This window comes from Lithobates pipiens, unplaced genomic scaffold, assembly GCF_037356315.1.
Source record: "Lithobates pipiens isolate NorthernLeopardFrog02 unplaced genomic scaffold, aLitPip1_a1.2 Scaffold_22, whole genome shotgun sequence".
NCBI lineage: Eukaryota > Metazoa > Chordata > Amphibia > Anura > Ranidae > Lithobates > Lithobates pipiens.
This window is the reverse complement of record NW_027507784.1, coordinates 240,738,108-240,752,852: the sequence shown is the minus strand read 5'-3', so window position 1 is coordinate 240,752,852 and position 14,745 is coordinate 240,738,108. Positions and strand designations below refer to the sequence as shown.

The 14,745-nt window shown below is 44.3% G+C and overlaps 1 protein-coding gene across 6 annotated transcripts in view; it reads left to right on the top strand.

Moving 5' to 3' along the window:
• The window catches only part of MARF1 (meiosis regulator and mRNA stability factor 1), a 502,817-nt gene that overhangs the window by 290,356 nt on the left and 197,716 nt on the right, over positions 1 to 14,745 (top strand). For all 6 annotated transcript variants that reach the window (XM_077448919.1, XM_077448921.1, XM_077448922.1 and 3 more), the window contains one exon: positions 1,450 to 1,592. In XM_077448919.1, the coding sequence (XP_077305045.1) occupies positions 1,450 to 1,592 (143 nt within the window). The remainder of the gene's footprint in view (positions 1 to 1,449; positions 1,593 to 14,745) is intronic.

Here is a 14,745-nt window from a genome sequence, read left to right as displayed (position 1 = left end):
CATGTGGTGAAGTTCAGTTTGCCTTCTTCCCTGACGTCGCCAGAAAGTTCTAGTTTTGCTTGCGTTTTAAAGGCTGTGCTTACATTTGAGAAGATCATTAAGAACAGGTGGTCCGTTTACATCCGATCATCCATAGAGGTGAGTGGGCTGTGTCTACTTTGCCTCAATGGAGCGAAAACAGACCAGGCATCTGCCTGCTTAGCAGGGATCAGCAGACAGATCCCCTCGAGTAGGTGGACTCCAATGGATCCTGCCCCATGTGAGCCAATCCCCAGAGTTTGTATTAAGTAGACCTAGATGTTCAGACATGCATTCCCTTTAAAACCCTGTCTAATTTTATACTTACATGCTGCAATCTCCTGTTGGCCATTTGTATCATGTTTGTCCTGACGTCAGTTTTTAAGAGGTTGCAATAGTGCTAAGCAGGCCACAGAACAGGCACAAATGAGTATACTTTCAAAGTGACTAAGGAACGGCATAAGAGCCCAACAAGTGTAAGTCTACATTTATATGGACGTCTAAATTTCATGAGTTCAGTTGCATTTGGAAGACTTTGCTTTGTGTCATGAGTCCAGCTGCTTTTAGAAATTTATTCATACATAATGATAAGCAAAGTTGCAGACAGTTTAGCTGTCTGGATCTAAACGTTATCTATCGCGCTGTCAAGGCTCTGCTTTCTGCAGCTAAACACTCGTTGCGTTTAAGCTGCAGTGCCTTTTAGCAGCAGAAAATAAAGCTCTTCCCTTTTTTCTTCCTGAAATGTTTGTTCCTTCGCATGTTGGTTCTCATACATCCCCCATACTGGTATTCATTCTTCGCAGACGTGGTCTAACAGCTGTCAAAGGTGGACACTGACATTCTGGTAAGGTTGTAAAATTTATTGTGACAGGTTCTGATTTCCTCATACGTCAAGACAGAATTTCACCTTTTTTAGATGCCTGGATGTTGGGGGTTGTACCCATCTTGTCTTCATTTGCCTCTCTGTCTCTATCTCAGGGCTGGCTCACATCAGAACACTGTGTGGGAAAGGCGCATTGCGTTCACGTTTTTCCTGCACTGCCCTTGCAATCAGCATGTGGGTGCCAATTAACTGTTAATGGCACCCCAAACACAGGGTGCACTGCAGTGCGTTTGTGGGTACCAAATCGTGTTGCTGCAGTACCATGCAGCTTGGTGCACACAATGGTAAGTACCAGCTTTGCACTGCACTCCATTTTACAATTATACAACTCTATCTCCTGGCTCAGAAAACTACCAACAAAAGTGAAAGTGGAGGTGCTTGAGGGTATGCAGACACACCTAAATGCAGCTAAACTCATTTACAAATTTCAACTATCTGTAGGGAATATTCCCACTTCTTTTTGTTTTGTGCCCACTTTGAACCATGTTAGCTAATTGTAATACAGTAATATTTGTCTGTAGTTTTATTTATTTAATTTTTCTGTTCAGATTCTTGGGATGGGTTCCAAACGTTTCTTGACTCTGACTCATAGAGCGCAGGTAAAGCGCTTTACCCAAGATCTTTTAAAACTTCTCAAGTCTCAAGCCAGCAAACAGGTTATTGTAAGGGAATTCTTACAAGCTTACCACTGGTGAGTATGTGAAGCTAATAATTTCTTTATCTTGTATTTCCTTTTGGGTATAACCATATTCTGCTAAATGACACAAACCTGTGTGAATGTGTTTACCCAAGTATAAATTGCGTATATTTTTTGTATAATGTAACCCCTTTGCTGCCATTCCTTTTTTTTCCATTTTTTTTTTTCACCACCAGTGACCAGACCATTTTTACTTTATCTGAAAGCGTCGAACCTGTAGAACTAAGATGGTGATATTAACTTGTATGTCTCATGGTTGTTGCATAAATGTTTATCAAGGCTTTATGTTCAATAAAAATACACCACTAAAATATTAGCGTGCACACACAACAGGGCTTCCTAAACATTGCAAAGGGAAAACTATCCGGTGACAATCAAAGGAAAGCGGAAGTGTAAGTAAGCAACTTGTGTATTTTCACTTTTATAATTGTGCTCATTCACATAGCAGAAGTTAAAAAAATGCTCATATTTGATCTTTTCTAAACTCAAACGCTGAAAGTCCTCTGATATTGAGAAGTGGCTGACAAGTTCACGTTTACTGTAATTATTTGTACTGTGCTGGTAGGGCTCCTTAATATACTTAATAAAGTAGATTTGAACAATGGCTGTCAAAACAAAGGGTTAAAGATAAGGAAGCTGGGCATCTGCATCGTGAGCTAATGAGGGGAAATTGAAATTCGGTGTGTCTCTTTGCTAGTGGGGTCACATTAATGCCACGTACAAACGTATCAGACTATCCGGCGGACTTAGTCTGGTGGACAAACCACCAGACTTTCCGAACGAGCTACCTGCCCACACACGTACTTTTGCGGCAGACTAAGTCCAGTGGACTTAATCCGCCGGACTAATCTGCCGTACTTTTGAAATGAACACACACACACACGCACACGCACACGCACGCACGCACGCACACACACACACACACACACACACACACACACACACACACACACACACACACACACACACACACACACACACGAAAGTACGTTTATTTTGAACACGGCTCCAGGTAGCCGGGACACAGGAAATGAAACTGTTATCTACAAGCACACTGCTCTCTGCTGCTGCTCTGTCTTCTCTCACAAAATGGCTAAAATATGTAATTTACTTTTTCATTCATTTTAGACATTTGGAAGGGTCTCCTGAAGTTCTTTAAAAAAACACTTCTATCTTCAAATGTTCATAACTGCTGCTAACGCACATAAACACAGTATGTAAAACTGATGTTTTTCACCATAGTTCAGAAGAGGTTTTCAACTGTCCTGTGTACATAAGCCCTTAAAGCGGAAATAAACCTTCCTCAAAAAACAAAAAAGGGACCCAGGAGCTTTTTGTATGCACAGACTTGGCAAGTGAGCCCATTCAGTGCTGTGGAGTCAGCACTCCTGTTGGTCACAGGTGCTTAAGCTTCTCCCCGGTCTTCCAAAACTTGGGTCACTTAATTGACTGGGTTGCAATGGTTTTACTCCCATGCATGCACACAGGAGTCACATTGTTGGGGCACAGAGCCCTGTTGTAAATGCATGCTGTGCATGTACAATTCATTGTACACAAACCTTAACGGGCAAGGAGATGCATTTGACACTCTATTCCAATAGGGTCTCCTCTGTTAAAAAAAAAAAATGTTCTACCAGTCAGCATTTTATTTTTTGTTTAATTCAGCTTTAATGATGGATGTTTTTTTTTTTTTTTTTTTTTCGGACTTCAGACATCCAATTGTGCAAGCAAAAATATATATATTTTTTTCATACATCATGGGACAGAGTCAGGCTAATATTCATTACCTGCTGGGTTATACTTCTTCAGGTGAATGGACACTAGTAGACCAAAGGTCTTCAGACAGGAAGTGATCCCATATACAACCCCTCCCATACAGGTAGTACTTTCGTTTTTACCAGTGTTTGCAAGGTGGATGGCACGGTTTGTTTGAGCTCTCTGAGCTCCAGGAAATTGTTCCATAATGAATTAAGGGATTGACCGATCGGATCCATTTGATACAGGCTTTTGTGCTTAGATAAATAGTACCTGAGCCTCGCAAAGAAGACTCAAGATCCTGCAAGGTTTTGCCTGTAATGTGGCCTCCAGGCGCTGGACCCTGCTGAGTGGAAATCCTGGACACTACAGTGCAAAGGCATTTACCGCAGGGTGCTGTAAAAGTCCAAGGGAGTGCACCCTAAACATGAAAAGGTTACCCAGTCCTTGAAGGTCCAAGTAACAGGAATCTGCTGTGAAAGGTGAAGATTGGGCACTTAGTTTCTAAGTGGTCCTGCGCCTGGTAAGTGAAACCCCTTTATTGTGGGGTGTCCCAGTGATTGTAACAATTAGTCAAGCTAGCTAAAAGCTGCTCACCTGTGTGTGGTGACCATACGGGGGAGTTCTGGGCTAGCTGTGGGTGTTTGCAAAGTGTACCTTTTTTGCATGTATCTGGCTGTTTTTTACCTGCATGATGGCGCACCATGGTGCGTCATTTCACGTTGGTTCACCATGGCGTATGGGCATTCGCAAGAGCGTCGCTGTGCTCAGCATTTGTTTGGCTGACCCTGACCAAAATGGTTTGTTCTGCTTTTAAGTTGCCTCTTGCAGAGGTGACTGAACCCTCTTTGGGATCCCTGAGGCCTCTAAAGGTCGCACAGACTTTCCCGCTACACCCCTTGTTGGAACAGATGGTGTACACTGATTGGGAACATCCTGAAAGGTCTTTTGTTCCTCCTAAGAGGTTTTCCCTTTTATATTCCATGGATGAAAAGTTTTTAAAAAAATGGCACATGCTAGCCGTAAATTCAGCAGTCTCTTCCTAAAACAAGAACTTAACGCATAGGGTTTGAAAGACCCTATTGACAAGAGTGATCTACTTCCTGAAGAAAAGCACCCGACATCCCTTATTTAAAAACCCAGGGACTGCTTCCTCAAATGTCTCAGCTAGAATAATAGAGGGGGAGTTTGGGACTTTAAATGAAGCACACAGCCTGTACCTCCACCCCTGGTACAATAAAAGAAGGTGCGACTTTAAATTATGCTATTGGTTTGTGGGGGTGAAATAAGTAGAAAGTTTATTTGGCATATGGAGTCTGACAATACATAACAATGATGCACATAGTAGAAAAGGTTTAATATGTATACACACACATACATGGTATTGACCTTGTGAATACATTACATATACATGTCAAAAGGACGGCAGATAAAAGTGACAAGAGCTTTAATAGGGTAAAATGAATTTTTGCAGATTCATATGTGTACACGTCATCTAAATGGCACTATGCAGTGTAAACAATGGTAAAAATGTCTCGGCATCAGGGCAGGTTCCACCGCCAATAGGGAGCTAGGGCCAGGGCACGCTGCAAGGCCAGGGCCAAAAAAACCCTGGGTACAAAATTCTTCTAATCCCAGCACCAATCTCTCCTTTGAGGGGATGCCCCTACTCCATTGGGTGGGGGGTAGGCTGTTGCTTTGCCAAAATTTTAAAACTATTCCGGATGAGTGGGTCACCAATTATATATTACGGTTACAAGCTGCAGTTCTGGGGAGTCCCCCCTCAGAGGCTTTTAAGATCCAGCGTTCCCTTGGATCCTCCAAAAAAACTTATTGCTTCAGGCAACACATAATTTAGTGTACGAGTCACCAAACTATAGACCTCCAGTTGTTAAGGAACTACAATGCCCATGATTCTTAGTCATGTTTGTGAATGTCAGAGTTGTACAATGCCTCATGGGATGTGTAGTTCCGCAAAACAGCTGGAGGGCCCTAGTTTTTAAACGTACCTTGCTTTCAACCTCATTAGAACCTTGGAACAGAGGAAGAAAAGGCCTGGATTATTCAATGTGCTTATCTCCTCAGGCATGCTTAAGCCTAAACTGGTGATTGCACGATCAGAACCTGTGAAAGGGAAAATCCTTTCTCCCGGAAACTTGGAGAGTATTGACTACAGATGCCAGTCTCTCAGGCTTGGAAGCAACCCTAGATAGGCTCACAGCTCAGGGGAAATGGTCGGGGACAGCGCAGACCCTGCCTATCAACGTACTAGAATTATGGGCACTACTTCTGGCCCTACGGTCCTGGATGGTGGAGCTTCAGGACTGCCCTGTCAGGGTTCAGTCTGATAATGCCACGGCAGTGGCCTTTATATACCACCAGGGCAGTACCAGGAGTCGTTCGGCTCTGAAGGAGGTGAACTACATACTAGCCTGGGCAGGGGGACATTTGCCAAAGAGATCGGCAGTCTATATCCAGGGTGTAGGGAACTGCAAGGCAGATAATCTCAGCCGCCACCAGATCTGCCCAGGGGAATGGTCCCCACACCCAGAGGTGTTCTAGGAAATTTGCCAACGTTGGGACTGGCCAGAGGTCAACCTATTGGCATCTAGGTTCAACAACAAGCTACAGCAGTTGATGTCTCGAACAATAGAGGCTCTGGTAAATGAAGCAGATGCTCTGATGGTTCCATGGAGCCAGTACTCTCTGGTTTATGCTTTCCCTCTGTTCACTCAACTTCCAAATTTTTTGCACAGGATTGGGATAGAGGGGGTTCGTCATTCTCGTGGTACCAGCCTGGCCCAGAAGGCCCTGGTTTCCGGCGATAGTGAGACTCAAAATAGACGGACAATGGACGCTTCCACGTTGCCCCGATCTATTGTATCGGGGTCCTAAATTCCACCTCAATTTACAGTCTCTAATTTTGACGGCATGGCTATTGAAGCAAGGGTGTTAAGTGACCATGGCATCTCGGGACCAGTGGCGTCAACTCTAGTGAATGCTAGAAAAGCTGTCACTAGGAAAATGTATCATAAGGTCTGGAAGACTTATATTGCCTTGTGTGTAGACAGAAAATGGCATCCTCTGAACTATGTGAATGGGAGAATTCTCTTTTCTACAGCCTGCTGTGGAAATCAAATTTGGCTTAGAGTACAATCAGAGGTCATGTTTCACCCTATCAGTATTGTTCCAAAGGCCTTTAGCCTCCCATTCACTGTTCCAAACCTTTATGTAAGGAGCAACTCGCTTGCCCTCCCCCCCATTAGGTCACGTATGTATCCTTGGAACTTTAACTTGGTGCTGTCTGTGTTGGACACAACCATTTGAACCTATTAAGCTAATTCCATTAGACTTGCTTTCACGCAAGCTAGCCTTCCTGATGGCTATCGCCTCAGCTAGAAGTATGTCTGGGTTGGCGTCCCTTTCATGCAGGGAACTGTACTTGATCCTTCACCATGATAGTCGTGTTATGACCTGTTCCATCCTTTTTGCCAAAAGTGTTGTCTGCCTTTCATTTAAATCAGGACGTTATTTTGCCTTTTTTTTTTTTTCTCTCAGCCTTGTTCAACAGAAGAGAGACTGCATTCTTTGGACGTTTGTCTGGGCAGTCAAGGTTTATTTGTCTTTATCTGCGGAGATCCGAGGATCAGACTTTTTATTTTTTTTGTTTTACCAAAGGGACCCAAGAATGGGCAGGCTGCTTTCAAAGATTCCATTGCCAATTGGGTCAGTCAATTGGTCATTCAGGCCTACGGTCAGAAACCTAAAGCTCCTCTTTTTAAGGTGAGGGCTCATTCTACCATAAGTGTAGGAACCTCCTGTGCTTTTTACCATCAGGTATCTGGCTTAGATTTGTAAGGCTGTTTACCTGCTCTTCACTGCATACATTCACATCATTTTATCAAGTGGATGTTCGAGCAGCCGAGGATTTTTAATAGTGTCAGATTTGTATTAAAGATTTTTTTTTTTTCGTACAAATTAACGGCATCTATACAAAGGGCAGCAAAAGGACACATTCTTAATAAAGAACCCACGCCATCATCACAGCACAGATCCATATAAAAAAAAAAACACACACTACAAATACATATCCATTACAACAGTGGTCGTCAACCCTTTCCTCAGGGCCCACTAACAGACCAGGTTTGCAAGATAACTTAAATACATCACAGGTGATATAATTTTCTGCTCAGTGATTGCATTATTCTAGTCTGCATCTCCCCAAGGTAATACATAAAACCTGGCCTGTTAGTGGGCCCTGAGGACAGGGTTGATGACTACTGCCTTACAGGGTTTCTAAATAAATCAGCTTTTCCATATATGGTTACATTTAAACATGGCATTAGAAAGTAGATTTGCTGCTCATATGCAATATTCTTCATATCTTGGACCCATTGAGATATTGTAGAGGGAGAAACTGGAACCCATTTAACTATCATTCTTCAGGCGATGGTGTACTCTAGAGACTTCCAGGAGTTTATACTCTGTCTAAATGCCCCAAAATACCTTTCGGGATATATAGTAAGGCCCCTTTCACACATGTGGATGGTATGTCCGTATTTCATCCATCCGTTTGCGGATGAAATACGGGCCATACATTCATCCCTATGGGATAGCGGGTGTCTGCGGATGAGCATCCGCAGACACCCGCTATTGTCCGCCTCCGCAAATGTCCGATTCTGCAGACGGAGGAAAATCCTATTTTTCTGTCCGTCTGCAGAGCGGATCGGATGAACACGGACACACGGTCCGTGCTCGTCCGATCCCCATAGAGGAGAGCGGAGAGCTGACAGGGCGGTCCCCGCACAGTGTGCGGAGACCGCCCTGTCCGCCGCCGGCTCAGCGGGGACAACGGAGCGATCCCCGCTGAGCGAGCGGATCATCACGGGGCGGATCATTACTGATCCGCCCCGTGTGAAAGAGGCCTTAGACTTGTTGCATTATTAACCACTTCCAGCCCAATTGAAGTCTTGCATTCCTCTCCTACATGTAAAAATCAGCATGCTTTTTTTTTTTTTGCTAGAAAATTACTCAGATGCACCAAAAGTGTTTTTTTATTTTTTTTTTTTTATTTTTTTTTTGCAGAGACTCTAGGGCAGTGATGGCGAACCTTGGCTCCCCTGATGTTTTGGAACTACATTTCCCATGATGCTCATGCACTCTGCAGTATAGTTGAGCATCATGGGAAATGTAGTTTCAAAACATCTGGAGTGCCAAGGTTCGCCATCACTTCTCTAGGGAATGAAATTGCAGTCGTTGCATTTTTTTTTTTTTTTGTCATGGTAGTTGCTCAATCGTTTTTCAAATGTGATTATTTTTTTTTTTTTCCATGGGCTAAGTTTTTAGAATGGGGGGGGGGGGGGGGGGGTAAAAAAAATTTTTTTTTTTTTAGATAATGTGAGCTCTCTTGCGCCAAGTAAATAGATAACTAACATGTCCCACTTTAAAATTTCACACACTCGTGGCATGGCGCCAAAATCTCCATAGGCTACACTTTAACTTTTTTTGCAGGTTACCAGTTTAGAGTTAGAGGAGGTCTTGAGCTAGAAGTATTTCTCTTGCCCGAACATTCGTGGCAATATCTCGTGTGTGTGGTTAGAATGCTTTTACATATGCGTTCGCTTCTTTATGCTTTCCCTTAAAATTTCAGCCGCTTTATTATTTTTACAGGTGGTAGTAGGGGACCCCCCTCCCCATTTTACCCTAGAAAACACCACGGACCAGATGGTCCTTGGCAGTCTATGACCTTTGGCTGCTGGGTGCAACGCTCATTGTGTCCGGCCTCGGCAGATGCAAACATTGATGTTTTTTTTGTTTTTACCGTCGGAGTATAGATTGTGGCTTTTTTTTTTTTCTTTCCGGCTTTCCAGCCTTAAAGGCAAGATTGGAGGACTTATTGACCCCAGCTCTTGCTGTAAAGACGACCTGTCATACACTATTAATAGGGATGTTTATATTCCTTGTAGTAGACATAACAGTGGTCCCATGCAGAAGCAAACACATAAGTAGGTCACGTCCGCATATGTAAAGGTAGCGGTATCACCGCAAACGTTACAGCGAGAGCAATAATTCTAGCGCAAGACCTCTAACTCTAAACTGGTAACCTGTAAAAAATAAAAATTGAAGCATAGCCTATGGAAATTTTTAAGTTCAAAAATTTGACGCCATTCCAAGTGTGCACAATTTTAACCACTTGCCGACTGCCTCGCACAGATCAACTGCGGCAGAATGGCATGGGCAGGCAGAGTAACATATGGGTATGTTACTCCCCTCACAGGGGAGGCAATCACGCGCCGCCCAGTGCCCCAGGGGGTCGGCATCATTCCAGGAGTGATCTGTCCTGAGGGGGAGGTAAATGATTCATGGCCTGTCTCATGATCGCTCCTGACGAATGAGAAGCTTCCTCTACTTCTGTAATGTAAACAGAAGCAAAGGAAGTGATGTCATCTCTCCTCGTGCAGCCTTTTCGGTGCCCGAGGAGAGAAGACATCAGTGAGTCTGCACCAACACTACACTGAAACTAGCACACATAGGCACATAAAATTACAACCCCCCCTTTGCACCCCTGTCGGTGACACCAATAGCAGTTTTTATTCTTTTACTGATTACTGCATTGGTGTCATTTGTGACTGTTATGTGTGATGGGGCAGTTAGTGGTAGGCCCCTTTAGATCTAGGGTACCCCCTAACCCCCCTTAATAAAGGTTTAACTCCTTGATCACCCCCCAATTAACCCTTTTATCCCCTGTCACGTATCGCCGTATTGGTGTCACAGGTGACGCTTGTTAGACAGGGAGGTGTTTAGGTTCACCGTCGGGTACCCCTATATACTACCTAATAAAAGTTTTAACCCCCTGATTTCCCCCTAGTTAACGTTTCACCAGTGATCACCGTATAAGTGTTATGGGTGACGCTAGGTCATTTTTTTATACACTCCGTTTATTACCCAGTAAAGGTTTTAACCCCCTGATCGCCCAGCAGGTGATATCAGTTAGGTTTTAGGGTCAGTTAGGGTCTGCGTCGTGTTAGGTTATTGCCAGTACCATTAACGCCGACGCACGCAGCATACAACTTCCTTAGTGGTATAGTATCTGAACGGATCAATATCTGATCAGATCTATACTAGCGTCCCCAGCAGTTTAGTGTTTCCAAAAATGCAGTGTTAGCGGGCATAAGCCCAGATACCTGCTAGCACCTGTGTTTTGCCACCCAGCCCACCCAAGTGCAGTATTGATCGGTCAATTACAAAATACCACGCATAACTGCAGCATTCGCAGAGTCAGGCCTGCATGAAAAAAAATTACAATATATGTCCAACAAGGACCAACAATGTACTGGTATGTTGCTGGACTTTGATTATACCAGAATGATGCCGGCGGTCTTGGTTATTATTTTGAAATCATTATTTTCAGTCAGCTTTCATGTAAAAGCAATCCTAGCGGCTATTTAGTGTGTCAGAAAGGGCTTTGTCTTAAAGTGGATGTATACTCATTTTTTTTACTTTTACCTACAGGAAAGCCTATAATGAGGCTTTAGGAGATATTCCCCTCGGTATTCAGCGGCGCATGCGCACAAGGGCATTCTCGGCTGAAAGTCCGGCAGTGGCCGGACTCGGCCGGGATGAAATCTCCCACGCGCATGCGCGGGAGTGACGATATCGCAGCTCCAGCCACTCACAGCGCCGGAGCCGCGATACCCGGAAGAAACGCTGAGGGAGCATGTCCGCTCCCTTGGCGTGGATCGGGCCAGATGTCGGGGCCTCGTTCTAAGGTAAGTATTTCATAATGAGCTAGTATGCGGTGCATACTAGCTCATTATGCCTTTTGCTTTGCAGGTGGTAAAAATAAAAAATTAGCGGGTTTACTTCCGCTTTAAGTGGTTAAAGTGGGTAATGTATGACATAAGCTTCTAAATGTTGTGCATAAAATGGCAGGACAGTTCACAGTTTGCACATAGTTGTCACTAAATGATATATTGCTCAAACATGCCATGGGCGTGTCTAAACATTACACCTCAAAATACATTCTGTTGCTTCTCCTGAGTACGAGGATACCACATGTGAAACTTTTTTGTAGCCTAGCCCTGTACGGGACCCTGAATACCAAGCACCCTTAGGCTTTCTAAGGATGTCAATTTTTAATTTCGCTCCTCGTTGCCTCCTCATCAGTTTCGGAGGCCATGGAATACCCAGATGGCACAACCCCCCCCCCCCCCCAATGACCCCATTTTGGAAAGTAGACACAAGCTATTTTCTGAGAGGTATGGTGAGTATTTTGCAGACCTCGCTTTTTGTTCGCCAAGTTTTAAAAAAAGAAAAAATTTAATTTTCTTTCGTCATTTTCAAAAATGGCTAAATACTCTCCATGCTTGAAGCATCTACTTTCCAAAATGGGGTAATTTTGGGGGGGGGGGGTTGTTTTATCTTGGCATTTTATGACCTTCGAAAATGATAGATAAATGTACCCTAGTTTGTAGATGCTATACATTTTGCGCAAACCAATAAATATACGCTTATTGACTTATTTTTTTTTTTTTTTTTTACCAGATATGTGGCTGAATACATGTTGGCCTAAATGTGTGACTAAAATTGAGTTTATTGGATTTTTCTTATAACAAAAAGTAGAAAATATAATTCTTTTTTTTTTTTCTAAATTTTCGGTCTTTCTGTTTTTATATCCCAAAAAAATATTGCAGAGGCAATCAAATACCATCAAATGAAAGCTCTACGTGAACTAAAGGATGCAAATTTAGTTTGGGTACAGCATTGCATGACCGCGCAATTACCAGTTAAAGCAGCGCATGGCCAAATTGTAAAAAGTCCTCTGGTTTGGCAGCCAAATGGTCTGGGGTTAAAGAGTGACATGTTTGGTATGTAGCTAACTTTTTTTTTGGTATTTTCAGATAGGAATGCCAGAATTGGCATGGTATGCAAGCAGTTAAATAAAGAGCTTATCCAGTGCACTCCAATAGCCAATAAATATAGAAGAGCCTCAGTTTAAATCTGGGTGTCTAAACCATAACGTAAAAAGTAATATTTTACATTACAGCAATTGCTTTTTAACATGCATGAGTGCTGTGAACAAGGCTTATCGTCGAAACTAGTCTGCTGACTGTACTCACTGTGAAGGCTTGAAAATAAATACGCTTGATGGTCAAATTATTGTATTGAAAAGTGATTTGTAAGGGTTTACAACCACTTTTAATAATAAATTACAGGCCATCTTTTGGGCTCTCCTTTCCTCTTCATAAAGACTTTTTATTTCTTCACTTTCTGCCATTAGTGTGGTTTTGTCTGCATATTTCAGGTTATTTCTCCCTGATGTCTTAATTCCGGATTATGATTCATTGATCCTGGCATTTCGCATGATGTACGCTGCATATAAGTTAACCACTTACCAACCGGCCCATAGCCAAATGACCGGTATAAGGGGGTTGGATAACGCTGGGAGGGCGTACAGTGATATCTTCCCAGAATCCCGCTAATACGCCCCCTGGGGTGCACACCCAAGAACATTCGTGATCGTCGGGTCCACAGCACCCGGCACATCACGGTAAACGGCTGCTGATCGCGGCTGTTTACCAGGTGATTGCTCAGTGAAATGACGTTATGAAATTACGCTGGTTCCTATCTCCCCTCTGTGTACTGATCTGTACAGTGGAGGGGGGAGATCGGATGGCAACAGCGCTGTGGGCTGTATCTGTAATGCCCACACCACTGCTCTGTGACAATTGCAGTCACATTCATGGATCCATCCCTCAATACCCTGCCAATACCCAGCGTGGTAGTGAGGTACCCCACCAGTGTTTGTACGGAGGATTCTCAACCAGGAAGGTTGAGGGGCTCCAGTTTGCTTATTTTGGAGGAAGCTGGCTTTTCAGTTTCCTCATTGTTTACTAAAATCCGTTTGGGGCTCTGGAGCACGGCCATTTCGTCGTGATCCTGGTGGGATGAAATCCCCAGTCTTGTTTCCAGGTTTTGAGATCCACCAGCATACTAACTGGTCAGGTGTGTGCTGGGCTAGTTGTAGACACTTAACCATGGTTCTAGGCTCCACCCTCCTGAGGGGTCCAGGCAAGCAAGGGAGAAGTGTGCATGTCTGCACAGGTCTGTCTGTCAGAGCAGATAGAGGGTCTAAGCCTGTGGGCTGGAAAAGGAAGCTGGAGCCTAGAGGGCTGAAGCATAAGTCTGAGCAGCAGTGCTGCTAAAGAGAGCCAGGTGGCTTGGTATTTTTGGTTTTACTTATATTGTTGCTGTGGAAAGCTGAAACCCCTGTGTGGGCAACTTTTCTGTTATCGGACGTTTTTTTTCTTTAACCACTTAAGGACCAGGCCTCTTTTTCAGACTTGGTGTTTACATGTTTAAAACTGTTTTTCCCTAATCGTCTTTCAGGACAGCCACTATGAGAGATAGACTCATCCTCTTCCTCTGGAAACACTGCGCCAGCCCATAAATTCTTACTTCCCCTGCCGGACCTCAGTTATTAGTGTTTCCTCCGGCGGGTAGACACTGTGCAAGGAACCAGGCCGATCAGTCGGGGAGGCTGTGGCCGTTTTTGTCGTTAAAGAACCCGGTTGAAAGAAGCAGGGGCTTCGTTTGGAGAAAGCTGGGTTCAAACCGTTCGAAACCAACGTCCGCGTGTCGGGCGGGTCGAACGGTTTACTTACCTCACCAGGTACTGCCACCCCTTCCGAGTCGAGCGCGGCTTCAGGTCGTGGGGGACTCCTATCGCGTCTACAGGGACGCAGCTGGCAAGCCGTTCGGAAGATTTCCCTGTACAAGGGTACAGTCCGCCCCTTTTTTTTTTTCTTTGAACCGAGCGGGCCGAACAACGGGCGACGTCGTATCCGGCGGAAATGAAGGCTTGACCTCAAACGATCGACTTCCGGTTCCGGGTCGTGGAGCTGATAGGAGGGCCGGGCACAAGCTGGAGATGAGTTCGGAATGCGCACAGGCAGCGTGGAACTCTGTAGTAAGCAGCCACCTGCAGTCATGTCGGAAGCTGAGGCTCAAACAGACTCTATCTCCAGCATTCCTAAGGTAAGAGCACCCTGGGGAGGGGTACTCTCTATCTAGGATCCCCCCACCCCAATGTATGGTTCTATCATGGGGGGGGGCAGACCCCCTGGGTGGCCATGGGGGAGGGGAGGCTCAGATTCCTTCTTTTAAAAAAGGGTCTAGTGTACTCCCAGGGTTGTATCCCGAGCTTTGGATTGACTTTGTCCTTTTCTGTTTTTCCTTTTTTTCCTTTTTTTTTTTTTTTTTAGAAAGCTACGGAAAAAACTAGGTCTACGCATAGCTCTAAAAAGAAGTGTGCCTCCTGTAGGGACATTTTAGGGGAATCTTGGACCAAAGTGTTGTGCAAAGGCTGTATTGACTGCCTCGTTAGGGAAAG